Source organism: Manis pentadactyla, chromosome 4 (genome assembly GCF_030020395.1).
Source record: "Manis pentadactyla isolate mManPen7 chromosome 4, mManPen7.hap1, whole genome shotgun sequence".
In the NCBI taxonomy this organism is placed as follows: domain Eukaryota; kingdom Metazoa; phylum Chordata; class Mammalia; order Pholidota; family Manidae; genus Manis; species Manis pentadactyla.
Genome location: NC_080022.1, coordinates 169,352,375 through 169,374,000, shown reverse-complemented (window position 1 = coordinate 169,374,000; position 21,626 = coordinate 169,352,375). Strand labels below are relative to the sequence as shown.

The following is a 21,626-nucleotide window of genomic DNA, read 5'->3' as shown; positions in this document are numbered from 1 at the left end:
TTTAAAGTTAGCTTCTTTCACAAAAAAGGCATCCTACAGTATGGGAGAATATATTCATAAACAACTTATTTGATAAGGAGCTAACACCCAAAATATATAAAGAACTCACACACCTCAAACCCAAAAAGCAAATTACCCGATTAAAAAATGGGCAGAGGAGATGAACAGACACTTCTCCAAAGAAGAAATTCAGATGGCCAACAGGCACATGAAAAGATGCTCCACATCACTAATCATCAGAGAAATGCAAATTAAAACCACAATGTGATACCACTTCATACCAGTTAGGATGGCCAACATCCAAAAGACAAACAACAACAAATGTTGGTGAGGTTGTGGAGAAAGGGGAACCCTCCTACACTGCTGGTGGGAATGTAAACTAGTTCAACCATTGTGGAAAGCAGTATGGAGGTTCCTCAAAAAACTTAAAATAGAAATACCATTTGACCCAGGAATTCCACTTGTAGGAATTTACCCTAAGAATGCAGGATCCCAGTTTCAAAAAGGCATATGCACCCCTACGTTTATTGCAGCACTATTTACAATAGCCAAGAAATGGAAGCAACCTAAGTGTCCATCAGTAGATGAATGGATAAAGAAGATGTGGTACATATATACAATGGAATAGTATTCAGCCATAAGAAGAAAACAAATCCTACCATTTGCAACAGCATGGTGGAACTAGAGGGTATTATGTTCAGTGAAATAAGCCAGGTGGAGAAAGACAAGTATCACATGATTTCACTCATATGTGGAGTATAACAACAAAGCAAAAACTGAAGGAACAAAACAGCAGCAGACTCACAGACTCCAAGAAGGGTGTAGTGGTTACCAAAGGGAAGGGGTTGGGAAGGGTGTGGGGGGAGGGAGAAGGGGATTCAGGGGCACAATAATTGGCAATCACAATATAGGCAGGTCACGGGGGAGGCAGTATAGCATGGAGAAGACAAGTAATGACTCTATAGCATCTTAACTACGCTGATGGACAGTGACCACAATGGTAGGGGGACTTGATAATATGGGTGAATGTTGAAACCACGATGTTGCTCATGTGAAACCTTAATAAGATTGTATATCAATGACACCTTGATTTAAAGGAAGAAAGAAATCATAATAAATGAGGCAAAAAAACTTTCTTTTTTTTGTTACAAAATTTTTTTACATATGTAGGATGTATACATTATACCAATAACTCACCTAGTTATTATTTACAGGTAAAAATCAGGCACTGAAGAGATTGATAATTCCTATATACTTTAATATTCTAATTCTTTAATATTTCCATTTCAATGATACAGTAATTTAAAAGAATAATTTTACAATTCACGTACCATGTTAAAACTGTTGATGACAATATATAAAGTAGGCATTACCGTTTGTAATTATTTATATCCAAAATATGCTTATGATGCCACACTCTCAAGGCCATCTGAACATATGCCAGGTCTTCACCAGGCACATGCCTGGTGACTCTGAGCAAATTGTTTGTTTCTGAGTCTCCATTGCCTCACCTGCCAATAAAGGCGCTGAGTTAGGTGCTAAGGCCCTTTGCAACTCTAAAAAGATCTTACAGCTTAGCCCAGAAAATGCATTTGAAGGCCATGCTGATGCCAGCCACAGCACCAGCTGACCAGGCTTCGGACTACCCATGCCAACACAGTTCCAGGAGACACTCGACTGTCCTGGTACGACTTTATACCTGTCTTCACCACAGAACCTGGAACCAGTCAAACCCAGCCAAGTCCCTCCTATCCCTCCTCTGTCTGTCCTCTCTGCCTTCTCCACCTGCCTCGCCCCTGCCTCAGGAGAAGGCTTCTCGGGCTCTTCCCCTTGCTAACATCTCCCTCGCTTTCAGCCTAACCTCCTCAGACCCCTATACTCAGTTGGCAACACCATCACAATAATAGTAACAGCTGCCACACATGGACAGTTCTCCACTCACCAGACCCTGTGCTGAGTGTGATCTCTGTTAGTGTCTCAACAAACAAATGAGGTGGAGACTCTTTCTGTTCACATTTGACAACTATCTAAACCCTTTCTGCAGGCTTCTCTGCACAGGAGTTTAATTGAAAAGATATTTTTATATCATTAACCACTTAATGTGTGTTCTCCTGAACTGGCCCAGCAACTTTTTCTTGGGAAACGGATCACCCACCCCCTATCTCCATCCCTACCTTTCTCACCACCCTATTTCCTCTCCCACATCCCTTCCCTCCATCCCGCACCCCATCACCATTCCTACCTCTCTCCTTCCTTCTGTCTCCCCATTACCTCATCTTCACTCCACTCCATATAGACAGGATCTGTATTCTTTAGATCCCCATGCTACATCCAGCATTGCCATTTAATTCTTAAGCTAAAGCTCTTCTTTTGAGGCTGATGCTATGCAGTTGTCCCTCGTCATACCCTCCCATTATCCAAGAACTTTGATGGCTAGATTGCGTCCACTTCGCTCCCATCTCCTGCCATCACAAGAGACATCATGCCTATGTAGATGGCCCATTTAACACCATAGTCTAAGGGTTCCTAGCCTCCTACTCCAGTGATTTTTTGGGGTTAGCCCACTTCTGACCTTTATTCCAGTAACTGTTGGGTCTAGTTCCCATGACATTTCACTGAACTTTGTCAAGATGTGGGGATGTGACCTCTGTCAGTCTCCTGCTCACAGTCTGCCTGCTCCATGACCTCAAAATAGATGCCCAATGACTCAATTTTTGTCTTTTTATTTCAGTGTATCTGTCCCTCTGGTCTTACTTCCCTTTTTATATATGACTAGTCACCTCAACCAATTTCTCAAGAGCACCATAAATACATCTGCTATTTTTTCCTTCTTCTGAACCTGCCTTCAAATCCCAAACTTCTATCACGCTGATGATCATCAACTTCCCTATTCCTACAACAGGGTAACTTCCAAATGCACATTGGAATGTCACTACCAGTGCAACTGGGCCCTCAGTTCTTCCTGACAATCCCTTTACTCATTATTAGTCAGGTATCTTTCCCAGTTCCATGTACTTTTTCAAAACATTCATTCTTTCTATTGGTCATCTTCTTGTAAGACATTCCACTAACCCCTCAAACCCAGTTGGTCCAAAACCAAACGCAGTATTGTTCTCCTCCTATAGTCCCTACCTCAGTTAATACTAAGGATTCCCAGCATCTGAAATCAATTACCTGAGAGTCATCCCCAACTCTTTCTTTTTCTTGATTTTCCAAATTCAATCAATGGCCATATCCTCTCAACTTTTTCTTTCCACCCCCGTGCCCTCGCCCTCCCTGCCTGGACCATTGTCCTAATCTTGTAATTGGCCTTTCTTATTTCATTTCAAGCTGATCATGCTGCTCTCTGCTTTTTAGTTAGAATTCACTCCAAATTTTTTAGCACAGAAGAAAAAGCATGACCCACCCCTATCTGGTCCTGATCATACATTTCTTAAAGACTGCAACAATATCTTTTTCATCTCTGCATTTACTTAGCATCATGTGTTCATATTTGCATTTAGCAGTGAATGCCAGGGAGTAGCTAGCTATACATGTCAAATAGAGGACTCAGTCAATGTTTGCTATTGTTCAGTGTAATAAATAGATAGTATGATCAAGGCAAGACAAGAGAAGTTAGCAGGATTGTATTTTTTTAATGACACTTTTTTTTTTTGGCTATGGTGAGATAAAATATATGTTTCTGAACTGAATGGCTCCTTATACAGCTCTCTGGTAATTAAGACCCTACTGCAGCTGATGGTTCCCTATCTCAATCTTACTTAACTTTTAAAACTTTCTAATATCCTGTTCCAGATAATGATAGTCTAGTCCTAGAGTAGAGATGAAAGCAAAGGATTACTCACCCAAAATTGGAAGTTAAAATAATGAACTTCATATAGAAAGGACCCTATTATATTTAAGATAACAAATATCCTGAAGCAACAGACAGGGATGTTAGACATTAATTTACCAAAAAAAAAAAAAATCACCCAATTATATGTAATTTCATGCTTCTCTGAACGATGCCATTTTTCCTTTGGCATGCATAACTCAAATAGAAACACCGCAAAGCTTGTGTATAAAAGTCCAAAGAAACCATCAGCACACAATATTCTGTTCTCCTTTCAAATTTCAGTATCCACAGACAAGGAGAACGTTTCTCATACTATCCTGTCTCTCCAGTTTTCTAGTGGGTCCAGGCATATTTGCTTACAGTCTGGAACTGGAGCTGCCAGACCGGCCAATGGAGGCCCAGGCTTTGCAGGCAGCAATGCATGTGGCAGCTTTGCCCCTGGAAGTGGATTTTCCTGTGCCTTTGGAGGGGGCTTAGGCAGTGTTCCTTGTGGGAACCATGCTGGTGGTGTCCGTGGAAGCGCTGCTTGTGCTGGCTTTGCTGGAAATGAAGGGGGAATCCTCTCTGGGAATGAGAAGGTGACCATGCAGAATCTTAATGACCGCTTGGCACCCTACCTGGATAACAGGAGAGCCCTGCAGGAGGCAAATGCTGAACTAGAGAGAAAAATCAAACATTGGTATGAAAAATCTTGCCACGAACTTGATTGTGACTATAGCAGTTATCACCTAACAATTGAAGATCTCAAGAATAAGGTGAGAAATCCCAAATTTGGAACTTCAAAGTATTTAAAACTAAGAATTACCTACCGAAAGACATAGAACTGTAACAGAAGATGCTTCATCACTGTCACCTGTAATTTATTGGTATGAGTTTATAACCTTGCTTCATGGCTATTACCTGTAATGTCATATTTATTTATTATTTATTCTGATAAATAACTCTTCCTATTAGGCAAAAATAGGCACTTTGATTCATGAATTTCAATATAGCATAAATGTTTACTAGTTTCATTATTTATTTTGAAATATATTCATTAAGAAAGCACTATATTCTAAAAGTTGTATGAGTATATGAAAAGAAATAAAACCTTACCTGTAATTTTTTAAAATTAAAATTTTAAACATTTGGGTTGTTAACTAAGATGGTAAGATTTTTATGCAAAAGCTAATTGTGTAACATTTTTTATTTCCTGAAATAATAAATTAGAACAGCACTTGATCATTGTGTTCTCCCTTTTGATATTTTCTAGATTATCTCTTCAACTACTGCTAATGCTAATGTACTTCTGCAGATTGATAATGTCAGACTGGCTGCTGATGACTTCTGGCTATAGTAAGTGATAGAAAATAACTCAGCTCTAGAAAAAGTTTCCTGTCTATTTAATATGTTAAATAAAATTTCAACTTCATCCCAAGTAAAATAAATCATAACCTAAAAGATTAGAGGAAGTAATACATTATAACACTTCAATACCATACCTTACAAAGAATGTTATAGTATTACAATCAAGTGTACTCACAATTTATAAGTATCTATTTATTATACTCTTGGGACAAAGTATCACTGTATTAGACAAAGTATGCCTGCCTCAAATAGTGCCAGGCACAAAGTAAATGCTCATAAATACTCATTAGCGAAGTAAAAATATTATCTGAGATAAAAACCTAAGGTGGCATGTTTTTATTTCATTGGGATGTGCTATTGGAATTTGTGTGACTAAATGTGACACAATTATGTTGCCCAGAAGATTATCTTGGGTCAGAGGAGCAGAGGAAGGCTTTCTTTATATATTTTTCTAATATTGAGGGTCTTAATTCAATTTTTAGTTTTCAGTTTAAAGAAATTGAGGTTTTATTTTTCCATCCCTTGAAGAAGTCTAATTTGGCTGAAATTCACTGAATGCCTCCCAAGGTATGAAAATGAGCTCGCCCTTCACCAAAACACAGAGGCTGACGTCAACGGGCTAAGGCGAGTCCTAGATCAACTGACCCTCGGCAGGACCGACCAGGAGCTGCAGCACGAATCCCTGAGTGAAGAGGGAACATATCCCAAGAACCATGAAGAGGAAGGCAAAGCTTCCAGTCAAATCACAATTGTGTACCTTTTAAATACTTGGGGAGGGGAAATTCAATTAATAGTAATTAATGCTCATCATAATAATTCAAAAAATGTTAAGGCATATAAAGAAAATTTCAGTTCTCCCATTCTGCCCTTCTAATCTCATCCCCAAGGTAACAAATATTAACAGTTTGATCTATACCTTTTAATTTTCTTAGGCAGATATATATTCTGAAAATAATTCATTACTTCTGCATTCATATAACCATCTTTCTTTCCCCTAGATTATTTATTTCATTCATCTAGGCCTATCTTGAGGTCAACCTTCTAACAAAAAACCTCTCTGACTAGGAAAAGACGTCAGTTTTCTCCACTTAATGAGCTTGGGTGACTTTAAAGTTGAACTCTGCACAATAAGAAACGTATCATTTGACCCATAACACTGATGCCAGGGTTCTTGTTCACGGAGTCAAAGAATGAACTTCGCAAACACTCAGAGTAGGAGAGCAAGTGAGAGGCTTTCATTCAGAGATAAAGTAAGAGGAAAGAGCTCCTGGCTTTTGCCAGGAGGGGACAAGAGAGTCCAAGGTGGTGTGTTGTCTAGGGGATTTACAGGCAGTTGAGACACAAAGGGCTAGGGATGCAGACCTACTGAATTGTCCCCAAATGTTTATCTTTGAAGAGACACTAAGTTTCTTATCAGTCCTCTGGGTTATTCTACAAAGTTAGCTTAACACAAGAAATTTATTGCTTTGATTCCTTCCCAGGATAACAGCTTCTGGGTCTAGGAGCATATTAAGACTGCCTGTCCTGTCCTGCTCCCAAGGTGGGCTGAGTTATTGTCTGTTTGTTAAAGAGTATGTTAAGAAACTTACTTTTTAACTTCTTGGGTTTTTAAATGCAATCTTATCTTTAAGATGGAATTCTTTCTTTTTTTTACTGTGTCATTTATGACTGGGCGTACTTGCTAAATTAATTGTCCAGGTTGCAGATTACCTGATTAGGGCTGGAGGAAGAAAAGCGGCACCTGGGTAAAGTTAAAGACAGTAAGCAGGCTAAAGTAAATCTTACAATAGCATGACTTAATTGACACAATGAAGACATGGGCTATGCTGAGGTTATTTTCTAATCTGGTGATATTCAAACATTCCATGCCAAATTACTCCTGGCTTTTTAGTTTTAACTAATCTCACTGAAGAATACCTATATTCCTAGTTTGATAGTTTTATTTTAGAGAATTAATGTGACTCTGGCTTTGCTTAATTGTTAAACATGGAGTTTTGGTAGGGGTCTTTTTCCAGAGGCCCTCACCCTACTGTCTCTAAACCCATAGTCCCTGTCTCAACACCAGGCAGTTTCAACCCCTTAAGAAAAAAAAAGGATTATCCCAGAATGAATTGCATGGGTCTCAAAAAAAAAAACAAACAAACACATCTTTCTTGCCCCAAAGGAACAAATCATGGGAGATGGAAAGAGTAAGAATATTAAAATAAAAGAGAAACAGGGAGAGAGAACAGAGTCACAGAGCAGAGGGCTGGAAGAGTGAGGCCACCAGAGAGGGTCAGCAGAAGAGTGAAACACCAAACCCATCCCTGGATGAGAGTGTGACATCGAGGAAGGAAGAGTCCCAGAAGAAAAGAAACAGCAGACACAGCAGCCTGGTCAGGGTAGAGTCAGGATCACAACAGGATTCACTGTCCCCCTAAAAGACATACCAACCCTAGAAGGTCCCTCTGAATTCACTGTAAGTAGGAACAAAGAACTGTTCACATTTCAGCATCCCCTGAGAGCGTCGTGCTTACCACACTCACCAGTGACAAGGGTGCCTAGGATGACTTCAAGCAATTCAATTTCCAAACTTTTATAGCAACAAGAATTCTTTTCACATGGAATGTTACACATCTCCCCCAGCCAAAAAAAAAAAAAGTAAATAATTTAATCAGAGGCTTCCCTGGGCAATGAAAATCTTTTGTTGTGGGTACATACTGGAAAGCCACTGATCTGAGGTCATAAAAAGATGGTTTAAGAAGTCAGAGATACTAGTCTATCAAAGCAATTAAAAATGAAAAAGGTTGGCTACCTAAAGGACTAAATTCATGTCATCCATAAACTGATTTGCCCAGAAATCCATTCTCAGACTAGGTCAGACTGCTTGATGGTTTGACCTGGGACACACCCTGGAATAGAGAGGCCGCAGACTGTAGTTGGTAAGAGCCAGAGTACCTACTGTGTTCAAATACCCATTCTTTCAAGTGCTGAATATCTTGGACAAGTTACTTTCCCTCTCTGTGCCTCTGTTTATCTGTAAAATAAGTCTAATAGTACCTACCACATAGAGATGTTAAAAGACTTGAACGAGTTAATGCACATAAACTGCTTAGAATAATGCCTGACATACAACAATCACTCACTCAATAAAAAATAGCTCGTCTCTAAAATGACAGTTCCATGAGGTGAGTGGTTTTAATTTGTGTTTCCCGCTGCTCTATTCCCATCAACAAGAAGCTACCTGACATTTAATCAACAATCATGTCTTTGTAGCCCTTCTCATTTAACAGAATAAACACTGCTCTTGAGATGCTGTGAATGTTTCTGTGGCGGTGTTGGCTGCGGTTGTCTTAATTAACAAATGACTAATTAAATAGATAGGAGTGACTGATGCATCGCAGAACTGACTCAAAACTCTTGTGCTTTAAATAAGACACTCGAATTTAAACCCAGTCTTTGACATCAAGCCCCACCTTTGAAAACCCGTCCGAGATTACAGTGGAACTTAAGCTGCCCGCCTCGCACACTCACGTTTCCCTCCAGAAAATGAAGGCTCTGCAGTGCGGGGGCGAAGGCCACATGAACGTGGAGATGAACGCGGTGCCCAGGGTGGACCTCACGGTTCTGCTGAACAACATGCGCACTGAGTAGGAAAGCCTGGCTGAGCAGAACCGCAGGGACGCGGAGGCCCGGCTCCACGAGCAGGTGAGCACGGCCCTGCCTTTGCTGCCCCCGGGCCGGCGGGTGCAGACCCGGTTAAGCCCATGCGCCCCGCCTTGCAGAGCGACACCTGCAGCAAGAGGTCTCAGACCACGCGGGCGCTGCCACCTCGGCCAGGGCCGAGCTGACCGAAATGAAGCGTGTGCTGCAGAGCCTGGACATCGAGCTGCAGTCCCTCCTGGCAGCGGTAGGTCCGAGCGGGCGGTGGGGGTCCTGGACCGGGGGCTTCTGGAAACCTAACCGAAACCCTCTGCTCCGTCCCTGTTGTAGTTTTACCTACAAATACTTAACAGAGAGAACAGAAGGGCTCAGGAAAGACAGGCACTGAGACGCCCAGAAAGAGAGACAGACTGGGCATTTCTTCCTGAGATCACGGAGGACTTCGTGACTGGTGCTCAGCGCCCATTTTATGAAAATAACCCACATTTCACAGCTGCTTCCTCGGCCCCGCAGAGCGAGCAAGCAAGCAGCTGTGTTCCTCCCCCTGAAAATTCCGTGTCAGGCCCGCGACAGGCCTAGTTAGTGTCACCAGCATCTCCTACTATTGAAGACCTTTTAAAAGCCACACTGTGCTCAGGGTCTGGCAGAGGAAAAGAGGGTACCTATCTGATTCCCCAGAGCACTGTCAGCCTCTTCCTCCCCACCCAGCCCACAGTGCCCCCCATTCAGCCCATGAGCACCTACTGCCTGTTCCCTCAGAGGTTACCATGGAGACAGCCCAGGATCATACCGCTTCCCTCCTGGCATGTGAGTTGGTGGCATCCAAAAGACTTATCTTTCAAAATTTTAGCACACACAGTGGGCCCGCAGGGTGCCTGTCCTCCACAGAGCCTTCATTCTGCCTGAGGACATCGCCTGTAACACAAACGAAAGAGCGGCTATTATGCAGATGAGTGCAGGGAGATGGGAAGGAAAAGATAACTCAGAACAACAGGAAGATTGCTTTGACTTCACCACCCTAGAAAGGTCCAGTGCTTTCGCGCCAGTGGTGTTTAGATTGGAGACTTGTTTTTTACCACTAACTCACCACAAGGTAACCAGCGTGTCCCCTTCTCCTCACCCTGGCCACCCCTGCTGGTACCCGGGACCCTCCTGCCACATTAAGCTCTTGGAACCCTCTTCTATTCCCCACTTCCTTCCTTCCTGCAGCTACAGCCCTGGTTGTAGGCCTGCTCCTCCTGCTGTTCCCTGAGCAGAATCTTCCTCTCATTTCTGAGCTATGTTCAAGGAAGTAAATTCCTGAGTTCCTCCCTCAGAATTCAAGCATGTTCATGGAGAAGCAATGATGTTAGAAATCACTGAATTCTGTACAGGCAGTAGTAACACAGTTTGGGCTCATGAGAGAATCCATCCAAAATGCCCATTTTAACACATAGCAAAACTGAATTATAGAAGGAAATGATGACATTATTTCCATCTAACTTCCATACCTAAGATTCTTTCATCATAAGGTACATTCTAAGCACGATCTTCTGTAGTTTAGTTTACAAATCGTATGTAAGTTGGGAGTTGTCAAAATACATAAATATTTCACTTGCGAGGGGCGGAAGATGGCGGCGTGAGTAGAGCAGCGGAAATCTCCTCCCAAAACAACATATATCTATGAAAATATAACAAAGACAACCCTTCCTAGAATAAAGACCAGAGGACACAGGACAACATCCAGACCACATCCGCACCTGAGAGAACCCAGCGCCTCGCGAAGGGGGTAAGATACAAGCCCCGGCCCCGCGGGAGCCGAGCGCCCCTCCCCCCAGCTCCCGGCGGGAGAAGAGCAGGCGGAGCAGGAGGGAGACGGAGGCCGGGACTGCCGAACACCCAGCCCCAGCCATCCGGGCCAGAGTGCAGGGCGCTCGATACTAGGAAAACAGGGCAGCAAGAACAGTGAGCAGGCACTGGAGGCTGGGCGACAGAGGACATAAGAAAAGCGCGCGACCAGTTTTTTTTTTTGCTTTTTTGCTGTTTTGTTCTGGCGAGCGCTTTTTGGAAGTCTTAAAGGGATAGGGACCCCAATACTAGGGAAACAGGGCAGAAAGACTGGTGAGCAGAGGCCTGAGGCTGGCACTGGAGAATAAAGAAAAACGAACGACCACCTTTTTTTTTTTTAATTTAAAAATTTTTTTTTCTTTTTTTTTTTGGTGGGCGTTGTTTGTTTTGGCGGGTGCTTTTTGGAAGGGGCAGGGTGGGTCACTTAATCCAGAGGTAGGGAATCCGGGATCTCTGGGCACCCTAACCCCTGGGCTGCAGGGAGCAGGGAGGCCCCTTACAGAGATAAATAGCCTCCCAGCAGCTCCTGCTCCAACGCGACTCCACCATTTTGGAGTAGCTGCCCGAGCCAGGCCACGCCCACAGCAACAGCGGAGATTAACTCCATAGCAGCCGGGCAGGAAGCAGAAACCCTGTCTGCGCGCAGCTGCGCAGCACAAGCCACTAGAGGCCGCTGTTCTCCCAGGAGAGGAGGGCCACAAACCAACAAGAAAGGAAGTCCTTCCAGCCGTCACTCGTCCCAGTTTTGCAGACTATTCCTATCACCATGAAAAGGCAAAGCTACAGGCAGACAAAGATCACAGAGACAACACCAGAGAATGAGACAGACCTAACCAGTCTCCCTGAAAAAGAATTCAAAATAAGAATCATAAACATGCTGACAGAGATGCAGAGAAATACGCAAGAGAAATGGGATGAAGTCCGGAAGGAGATCACAGATGCCAGAAAGGAGATCGCAGAAATGAAACAAACTCTGGAAGGGCTTATAAGCAGAATGGATAGGATGCAACAGGCCATTGATGGAATTGAAACCAGAGAACAGGAACGCATAGAAGCTGACAGAGAGAGAGACAAAAGGATCTCCAGGAATGAAACAATATTAAGAGAACTGTGTGACCAATCTAAAAGGAACAATATCCGTATTATAGGGGTCCCAGGAGAAGAAGAGAGAGGCAAAGAGATGAAAAGTATCTTAGAAGAAATAATTGCTGAAAACTTCCCCACACTGGGGGAGGAAGTAATCAAACAGACCACGGAAATACACAGAACCCCCAACAGAAAGGATCCAAGAAGGGCAACACCAAGACACATAATAATTAAAATGGCAAAGATCAAGGACAAGGAAAGAGTGTTAAAGGCAGCTAGAGAGAAAAAGGTCACCTATAAAGGGAAACCCATCAGGCTAACGTCAGATTTCTCAACAGAAACCCTACAGGCCAGAAGAGAATGTCATGATATATTTAATACAATGAAACAGAAGGGCCTTGAACCAAGGATACTGTATCCAGCACGACTATCATTCAAATATGACGGTGGGATTAAACAATTCCCAGACAAACAAAAGCTGAGGGAATTTGCTTCCCACAAACCACCTCTACAGAACATGTTACAGGGACTGCTCTAGATGGGAGCACTCCTAGAAAGAGCACAGCACAAAACACCCAACATATGAAGAATCGAGGAGGAGGAACAAGAAGGGAGAGAAGAAAAGAATCTCCAGACAGTGTATATAACAGCTCAATAAGCGAGCTAAGTTAGGCAGTAAGATACTAAAGAGGCTAACCTTGAACCTTTGGTAACGACGAATTTAAAGCCTGCAATGGCAATAAGTACATATCTTTCAATAGTCACCCTTAATGTTAATGGGCTGAATGCACCAATCAAAAGACATAGAGTAATAGAATGGATAAAAAAGCAAGACCCATCTATATGCTGCTTACAAGAAACTCACCTCAAACCCAAAGACATGTACAGAGTAAAAGTCAAGGATGGAAAAACATATTTCAAGCAAACAACAGCGAGAAGAAAGCAGGGGTTGCAGTACTAATATCAGACAAAATAGACTTCAAAACAAAGAAAGTAACAAGAGATAAAGAAGGACACTACATAATGATAAAGGGCTCAGTCAAACAAGACGATATAACCATTCTAAATATATATGCACCCAACACAGGAGCACCAGCATATGTGAAACAAATACTAACAGAACAAAAGGGGGTTATAGACTGCAATGCATTCATTCTAGGAGACTTCAACACACCACTCACCCCAAAGGATAGATCCACTGGGCAGAAAATAAGTAAGGACACGGAAGCACTGAACAACACAGTAGAGCAGATGGACCTAATAGACATCTATAGAACTCTACATCCAAAAGCAGCGGGATATACATTCTTCTCAAGTGCACATGGAACATTCTCCAGAATAGACCACATACTAGGCCACAAAAAGAGCCTCAGAAAATTCCAAAAGATTGAAATCCTACCAAACAACTTTTCAGACCACAAAGGCATAAAACTAGAAATAAACTGTACAAAGAAAGCAAAGAGGCTCACAAACACATGGAGGCTTAACAACACGCTCCTAAATAATCAATGGATCAATGACCAAATCAAAATGGAGATCCAGCAATATATGGAAACAAATGACAACAACAACACTAAGCCCCAACTTCTGTGGGATGCAGCAAAAGCAGTCTTAAGAGGAAAGTATATAGCAATCCAAGCATATTTAAAAGAAGAAGAGCAATCCCAAATGAATGGTCTAATGTCACAATTATCGAAATTGGAAAAAGAAGAACAGATGAGGCCTAAGGTCAGCAAAAGGAGGGACATAATAAAGATCAGAGAAGAAATAAATAAAATTGAGAAGAATAAAACAATAGCAAAAATCAATGAAACCAAGAGCTGGTTCTTCGAGAAAATAAACAAAATAGATAAGCCTCTAGCCAGACTTATTAAGAAGAAAAGAGAGTCAACACAAATCAACAGTATCAGAAACGAGAAAGGGAAAATCACGACGGACCCCACGGAAATGCAAAGAATTATTGGAGAATACTATGAAAACCTATATGCTAACAAGCTGGGAAACCTAGGAGAAATGGACAACTTCCTAGAAAAATATAACCTTCCAAGATTGACCCAGGAAGAAACAGAGAATCTAAACAGACCAATTACCAGCAACGAAATTGAAGCGGTAATCAAAAAACTACCAAAGAACAAAACCCCCGGGCCAGATGGATTTACCTCGGAATTTTATCAGACATACAGGGAAGACATAATACCCATTCTCCTTAAAGTTTTCCAAAAAATAGAGGAGGAGGGGATACTCCCAAACTCATTTTATGAAGCTAACATCACCCTAATACCAAAACCAGGCAAAGACCCCACCAAAAAAGAAAACTACAGACCAATATCCCTGATGAACGTAGATGCAAAAATACTCAACAAAATATTAGCAAACCGAATTCAAAAATACATCAAAAGGATCATACACCATGACCAAGTGGGATTCATCCCAGGGATGCAAGGATGGTACAACATTCGAAAGTCCATCAACATCATCCACCACATCAACAAAAAGAAAGACAAAAACCACATGATCATCTCCATAGATGCTGAAAAAGCATTTCACAAAGTTCAACATCCATTCATGTTAAAAACTCTCAGCAAAATGGGAATAGAGGGCAAGTACCTCAACATAATAAAGGCCATCTATGATAAACCCACAGCCAACATTATATTGAACAGCGAGAAGCTGAAAGCATTTCTGCTGAGATCGGGAACTAGACAGGGATGCCCACTCTCTCCACTGTTATTTAACATAGTACTGGAGGTCCTAGCCACGGCAATCAGACAAAACAAAGAAATACAAGGAATCCAGATTGGTAAAGAAGAAGTTAAACTGTCACTATTTGCAGATGACATGATACTGTACATAAAAAACCCTAAAGACTCCACCCCAAAACTACTAGAACTGATATCGGAATACAGCAAAGTTGTAGGATACAAAATCAACACACAGAAATCTGTGGCTTTCCTATATACTAACAATGAACCAACAGAAAGAGAAATCAGGAAAACAACTCCATTCACAATTGCATCAAAAAAAATAAAATACCTAGGAATAAACCTAACCAAAGAAGTGAAAGACTTATACTCTGAAAACTACAAGTCACTCCTAAGAGAAATTAAAGGGGACACTAACAGATGGAAACTCATCCCATGCTCGTGGCTAGGAAGAATTAATATCGTCAAAATGGCCATCCTGCCCAAAGCAATATACAGATTTGATGCAATCCCTATGAAACTACCAGCAACATTCTTCAATGAACTGGAACAAATAATTCAAAGTCATATGGAAACACCAAAGACCCCGAATAGCCAAAGCAATCCTGAGAAAGAAGAATAAAGTAGGGGGGATCTCACTCCCCAACTTCAAACTCTACTATAAAGCCATAGTAATCAAGACAATTTGGTACTGGCACAAGAGCAGAGCCACAGACCAATGGAACAGACTAGAGAATCCAGACATTAACCCAGACATATATGGTCAATTAATATTTGATAAAGGAGCCATGGACATACAATGGCGAAATGACAGTCTCTTCAACAGGTGGTCCTGGCAAAACTGGACAGCTACATGTAGGAGAATGAAACTGGACCATTGTCTAACCCCATATACAAAAGTAAACTCAAAATGGATCAAAGACCTGAATGTAAGCCATGAAACCATTAAACTCTTGGAAGAAAACATAGGCAAAAACCTCTTAGACATAAACATGAGTGACCTCTTCTTGAACATATCTCCCCGGGCAAGGAAAACAACAGCAAAACTGAGTAAGTGGGACTATATTAAGCTGAAAAGCTTCTGTACAGCAAAAGACACCATCAATAGAACAGGAATGATCCCTACAGTATGGGAGAATATATTTGAAAATGACACATCTGATAAAGGCTTGACGTCCAGAATATATAAGGAGCTCACACGCCTCAACAAACAAAAAACAAATAACCCAATTAAAAAATGGGCAGAGGAACTGAACAGACAGTTCTCCAAAAAAGAAATACAGATGGCCAACAGACACATGAAAAGATGCTCCACATCGCTAATTATCAGAGAAATGCAAATTAAAACTACAATGAGGTATCACCTCACACCAGTAAGGATGGCTGCCATCCAAAAGACAAACAACAACAAATGTTGGCGAGGCTGTGGAGAAAGGGGAACCCTCCTACACTGCTGGTGGGAATGTAAGTTAGTTCAACCATTGTGGAAAGCAGTATAGAGGTACATCAAAATGCTCAAAACAGACTTACCATTTGACCCAGGAATTCCACTCCTAGGAATTTACCCTAGAAACGCAGCAATTAAGTTTGAGAAAGACAGATGCACCCCTATGTTTATTGCAGCACTATTTACAATAGCCAAGAATTGGAAGCAACCTAAATGTCCATCAATAGATGAATGGATAAAGAAGATGTGGTACATATACACAATGGAATACTACTCAGCCATAAGAAAAGGGCAAATCCAATCATTTGCAGCAACATGGATGGAGCTGGAGGGTATTATGTTCAGTGAAACAAGCCAAGCAGAGAAAGAGAAATACCAAATGATTTCACTTATCTGTGGAATATAAGAACAAAGGAAAAACTGAAGGAACAAAACAGCAGCAGAATCACAGAACTCAAGAATGGACTAACAGGTACCAAAGGGAAAGGGACTGGGGAGGATGGGTGGGTAGGGAGGGATAAGGGGGGGAGAAGTAGGGGGGTATTAAGATTAACATGCATGGGAGGGTAGGAGAAAAGGGAGGGCTGTACGACACGGAGAAGGCAGGTGGTGATTCTACGGCATTTTGCTGTGCTGATGTACGGTGACTGTAGGGGGGTTTATAGGGGAGGCCTGGTATGGGGGAGGGCCTAGTAAACATAATATTCATCATGTAAGTGTAGATTAGTGATACCAAAAACAAAGCAAAAAAAAAAAAAAAGGGCAGTTCCTGTGTGGTAACCTCCAACGAGTTCTACACAAGGGTATAAAGGGCATATAAAAGTGTAGGCAAAGGGTCTGTTTGTGTTTATACAGAGGATCAAAGCCTAATTGGGCTACCCCGAAAATGAACTAAGATACGATATGAAAAAGAACTTCCAACATCTGCACTCTCTGGAAGACTCATGCCAGAAGATGATCATCAAAAAACCCCAACAAAGATCCACGCACTGCTACAGCTGTAGATGCACTCATCCCACCAGTTCCTGGACTTGCCATGGGAATGAGGAAGGAGATATCTAAGCTGGCCTGTGCATACAGTAAAACAACAAATTTGACTGGATCTATACTGTTGGAACTCAACCAAGAATTTGGAGAAGTGCAAATTGTAGCACTCCAAAGTCTTACAACTACAGACTATTTACTGTTAAAAGAACATATGGCATGTGAACAGTCCCCAGGAATGGGTTGTTTTAATTTGTCTGATTTCTCTCAGACTGTTCAAGTTCAGTTGGACAATATCCACCATATCATAGATAAGTTTTCACAAATGCCTAAGGTGCCTAACTGGTTTTCTTGGTTTCACTGGAGATGGCTGGTAATTACAGATATGCTTTGGTTATGTAACTATACTCCTATTATGTTAATGTGTGTGCGCAATTTAAGTAGTAGCTTAAAACCTATATATGCTGAAGTTACTCTACAAGAAGATATGTCAAAGAAATAATCAATCTTCCCATGTTTTCTTCCGCCTGCTACTTCTATAGCTTTTCTTCTTCCTTCCTAATTACAACCCTTAAATAGAATTCGTGCCTCGTATCAAATTTACCGAGTATCACAATTCTTCCAAGTGGTAAAGATACCTCAAGACAAATGCTGGGCATAGAAGCCACAGGGCATAAATATGTAAAGAAGTAAAAAGCTAACCTTTTCAAACAATAAGGCTTCCTTCTCACTTACCAACTTCACATTTCCCTGTATGGCCCTGGAAGATGACTGGTTAGCCAGAGACGGGTAAGATTCCTCAAGGGAGGAACAACCTAAGACAGGCACAGTCGCAGGGGGGCCATCAGGTGAGAAATTGGGGATCAACAGAGGTGAGGCTTAGAACCTCACCCCCCCTGTTCTGAGAGAAATCTTCTGCATACGTGGATGTTTTATTGCCCTGGTCTAGCTTGGATTAACACATAGTCTACAGGCACACACCTGATCATCTACATGTGCTCTCTTACAACACTAAACTATGTTTTCTACCTTTATCTTGTATCTACCTACCACTTCAGCATTTTATTAAAAATAATAATAATAAAGAGAGAAATGTGGTATCCACATATAAATCAAGTATAAAAACCAAATGAGTATTCATATTTGAACTGACTGTTTAGAGTTCATAATGCATGAGCAAAACCGAAAGTTTCTGTGATGACTGCCCTTGTACTGTTCACTATGTAACTTATTCATTATGTAAGAATTTGTTCTCCATGTAAGAACTTGTTTGTTATGCCTCAGAAGATTGGAGACTGACGAAAATTAGGCTTGGGGTGGATTAATGATTGTGCATTGAGCATTGACTCCCCTATACAGAATTTTATTGTCGTTAACAACCATTTGATCAATAAATATGAGAGATGCCCTCACAAAAAAAAAAAAAAAGGACAGACTTCCAATGGTAAAATAAATAAGTAACCGGGATGTAATGTATAGCATAAGGAATATAGTCAAGATATTGTAACAGCTTGGTAGGGTGATAGCTGGAACCTAGAATTATGTATATAAATGTTCTACCACTGTGTTGTACACTTGAAACTAATGTAATGTAATACTGTGCATCAACTACCCTTCAATAAAAAATAATTATTTAAAAAAAAAATATTTCACTTGCTTCCTGTAGTGTACAGACTCCAAGTTCATCTTGTCCTTCCTCAGCCACAAGCCAGCCTTTAGGGAGGAAGGCTGTGAGATAGAGGTGCTGTCCCCTCTGATGATTTAGGAGAGTATTAGCAACCTTAAAAAAGGAATAGCATATGAGAACACATCATCAGGGAAATTAAAGTTTAGACTAGCCGAGCACACACCTCACCGACCTCTTACCACTCGATGCCTCATCCTCCCCATTACTGCCTCATCACCTGCCCACCTCCGCTCCTGGAGGGCCCAGCACCACCCATGTAGTGCACCAGGCAGCCTGTTTATCTAAGTCAGTGGTTCTTAGCCCCAGCAGACCCAGTGTCCTCCTGTTACATGAATATTTTATAACTCCCTCTTTACAATCCTGGCATAAAGGCAATAGGTAATGTATTTAACAATACAAAAATTTTTTTAAAAAACAGTATGTCAGATCTGCAATAAAAAGGAAAAATTTAAATCTCTTAAAATAAAATCTATTTAATATGTAAACACTTGGGCCCAACCACCTTAGAACATGTAATGAAAGAGAACATGTCATGTAACAGGCTTACACCTTCCTTTAATAGGTAAGTTTTATTTTAAACAATGGAAGATTAGGAGTTGATCCACACGAGAAGAAAAGGAAAATGAAAGAGTCGAAGTGGGGTCAGGCACTCAGATAATAACTAATATCAAGAGAAGTAATAAGCACCCAGGTGTATCTACACATGATAAGGGAGAGAAGAAAATTACTTTAATTGAAGTGGGGATATATAATAAGACAAATTACAGACCATGGAAGCAGAAATGAAGAGGCATAATATTCCTAAGAGTAGTGTTGAAATTATGGCCTGCACTGTGTTGTGAAGTATATTTCTTGTCTTGAAATCCCACTCCTGCTCAGGCATTTATTCAGTCTCAAGTGCTTCATAAAAGGCCTTTGACTGATGACAGAAAATTGAGGACAGATCAGAAAAAGAAACAGCAGCACAAAAGGGCTTGAACAGTGGCAGAGCGGGTCCCTGGGGAGCAGCAGAATGAGACTGAAAAACAACAGCCCACCCCCCAAAAAAATACACAATTCCAAAATGCAAAATTTCCAATAATGACCTCTTACTGTGCTACCCCAAAAAAGTGTTCAAATATATACGTTGGTTATAATATGAAATATTACCTAAATATCATGGATGTCTGTTGGAATAGTCAAATGTCTCATGGGAAGAGGGTCATTCACCCCATGACAGTATTGGGCAGGCCTGGCCCCCACCCAGCAACTGCCAGTCACCCTCCCTTTCTCCCCACCTCCAGCTGGGTGGTGATGGGCCCCCACAAATGTCCGAAGCTCACCGAGGGAGCAGTCGTGCTGTTTGATGAGAAATACTGGCCTGCATTGTCCTCCAAGTGCTTCGTCCCCTGTTCTGACATCTCATAGGCCCTCAGAAACTCCCTGGAGTGCTCCCTGACCGAGACCGAAGGCAACTACTGCGCGCAGCTCGCCCAGATCCAGGCTCAGGTCAGCGCCCTGGAGAAGCAGCTGCACCAGGTCAGAACCGAGACCAAGGACCAGAAGCTCGAGTACGAGCAGCTCCTTGACATCAAGGTGCACCTGGAGAAAGAGATTGAGACCTACTGCCACCTGATAGAAAAAAATGCAAAGTTAAGTAACAGCATTTGAAAATCCAGGTTTTACCTACTTAAAACCACAGCCACACACTGCTCTCTCACCTTCCATGCCTCCAGCCCTTCCTTCCTTCATTCCCACTGCAGAAAAGCATGTCTGCCTCTTGCCTCTGTGGTCATCTCTTCCATATTTTGTACATCACAGCCTCTTCCTCATCTGCCTTGGATGACCATAACCATCCCTGCAGAAACCCCATTTGTTGCCCAAGTTAATCACTGTAGGTTTTAAGGTTCTTTCCACCCCACCCCCAACCCCAGGCTTTATCCCCCCCTTATTTCATTCCTAGTAACATTGAATTACACTCAGCTCCTACACACAACAACTTCAATGTTTTCCTTTATAGAAAACCCAGATCTGTTCTTGGCATACAGAGTTCTCTTGAGTTTATGTTCATCTGTTGATTCAATGAAAATTCTTTAAGAGATAAATAAAAATATCAAAGAATAAATTGTGTTTGGTTTTGTTTACAGCTCATTCTCCAAATCAAAGGGTTTTGGATCAGGAAGCTCAGGGAATTCAACTAAAGATAATAAAATCTAGTTCTATTTCTATTGCAGCAAGTACTTGTCCATGAATGTCTATGAAAATGGTCTATAATGAAGTACTTTTAATTAAAGTGTTCTGAACTTATTTGGTTGGATAAAATGAATCCAAATTATTTTGATTAACTCTATACTTACTCTCTCATCAAAAATGTACATAGTATATCATATTACAACCAGCAGTGAAATTCTTTGTCAGGTAATCTTTTAGGTTGAATGTGTGTGTTTGCATTTGTTTTATTCCCGGATTTATCCAAAACCACGCTGGTAAAGACAGTGCTTGGAGAGAGAGATCAACGTAGTAAAGTTCTTTCACCAAGGGTTCACTCCATTGAAGAAAAGACACCTAAAACAACCAATGGAAAGACAGAACAGAGGGTTCCTTTCTAGGTGTCATCATTGAGAAGAGAAAGGATTATTACTTAAGTATCAACTGCATTATTTTAAGTATCAAGGAGATAATAAAAAGCTTCCTACCCTTAAAGACAAGTTACTTAACAAAAATACCTGTTTTCTTAGTTAACCTTTACAGGATGTGGGGTGTTTGTGTTCAAATAAATTTTAAAAAGTTGATGTGCTTTCATTTCCATTTACTCATGACTAATAAATATTTGAGCTTTATTTTTCTACGTCTAATTCATAGGGAGACATTTAGGGACTAGGATTTGATTGCCTTTCACTCTAGGTTTAAGTAATAGTCAATGCCACATGGCATTTAAATCTTATACATGCACTGGCCATAATCTTTAACTCTCACCATTTCTGCATGGGCAAATTTATAAATACATAAATTCTCCTCTGATTGAAAAGTCCCGCCGCTAGATGGCACATTCCCGGTTTTTACCTTTGAGCCTAGCTCAAAATCGTCTGG

At 41.3% G+C, this 21,626-nt stretch overlaps 1 protein-coding gene across 1 annotated transcript; it reads left to right on the top strand.

Annotated features, from left to right (window-relative positions):
* The first annotated feature begins 1,648 nt into the window (after positions 1-1,648).
* LOC118934688 (keratin, type I cytoskeletal 28-like) lies at positions 1,649-21,145 on the top strand. The gene is given in 9 exon segments (XM_036930357.2): positions 1,649-1,685; positions 4,118-4,590; positions 5,088-5,170; positions 5,750-5,912; positions 8,717-8,869; positions 8,949-9,065; positions 19,965-20,188; positions 20,684-20,743; positions 21,007-21,145. Coding segments are annotated over 9 exon segments (1,449 nt in total).
* The last annotated feature ends 481 nt before the right edge of the window (positions 21,146-21,626 follow it).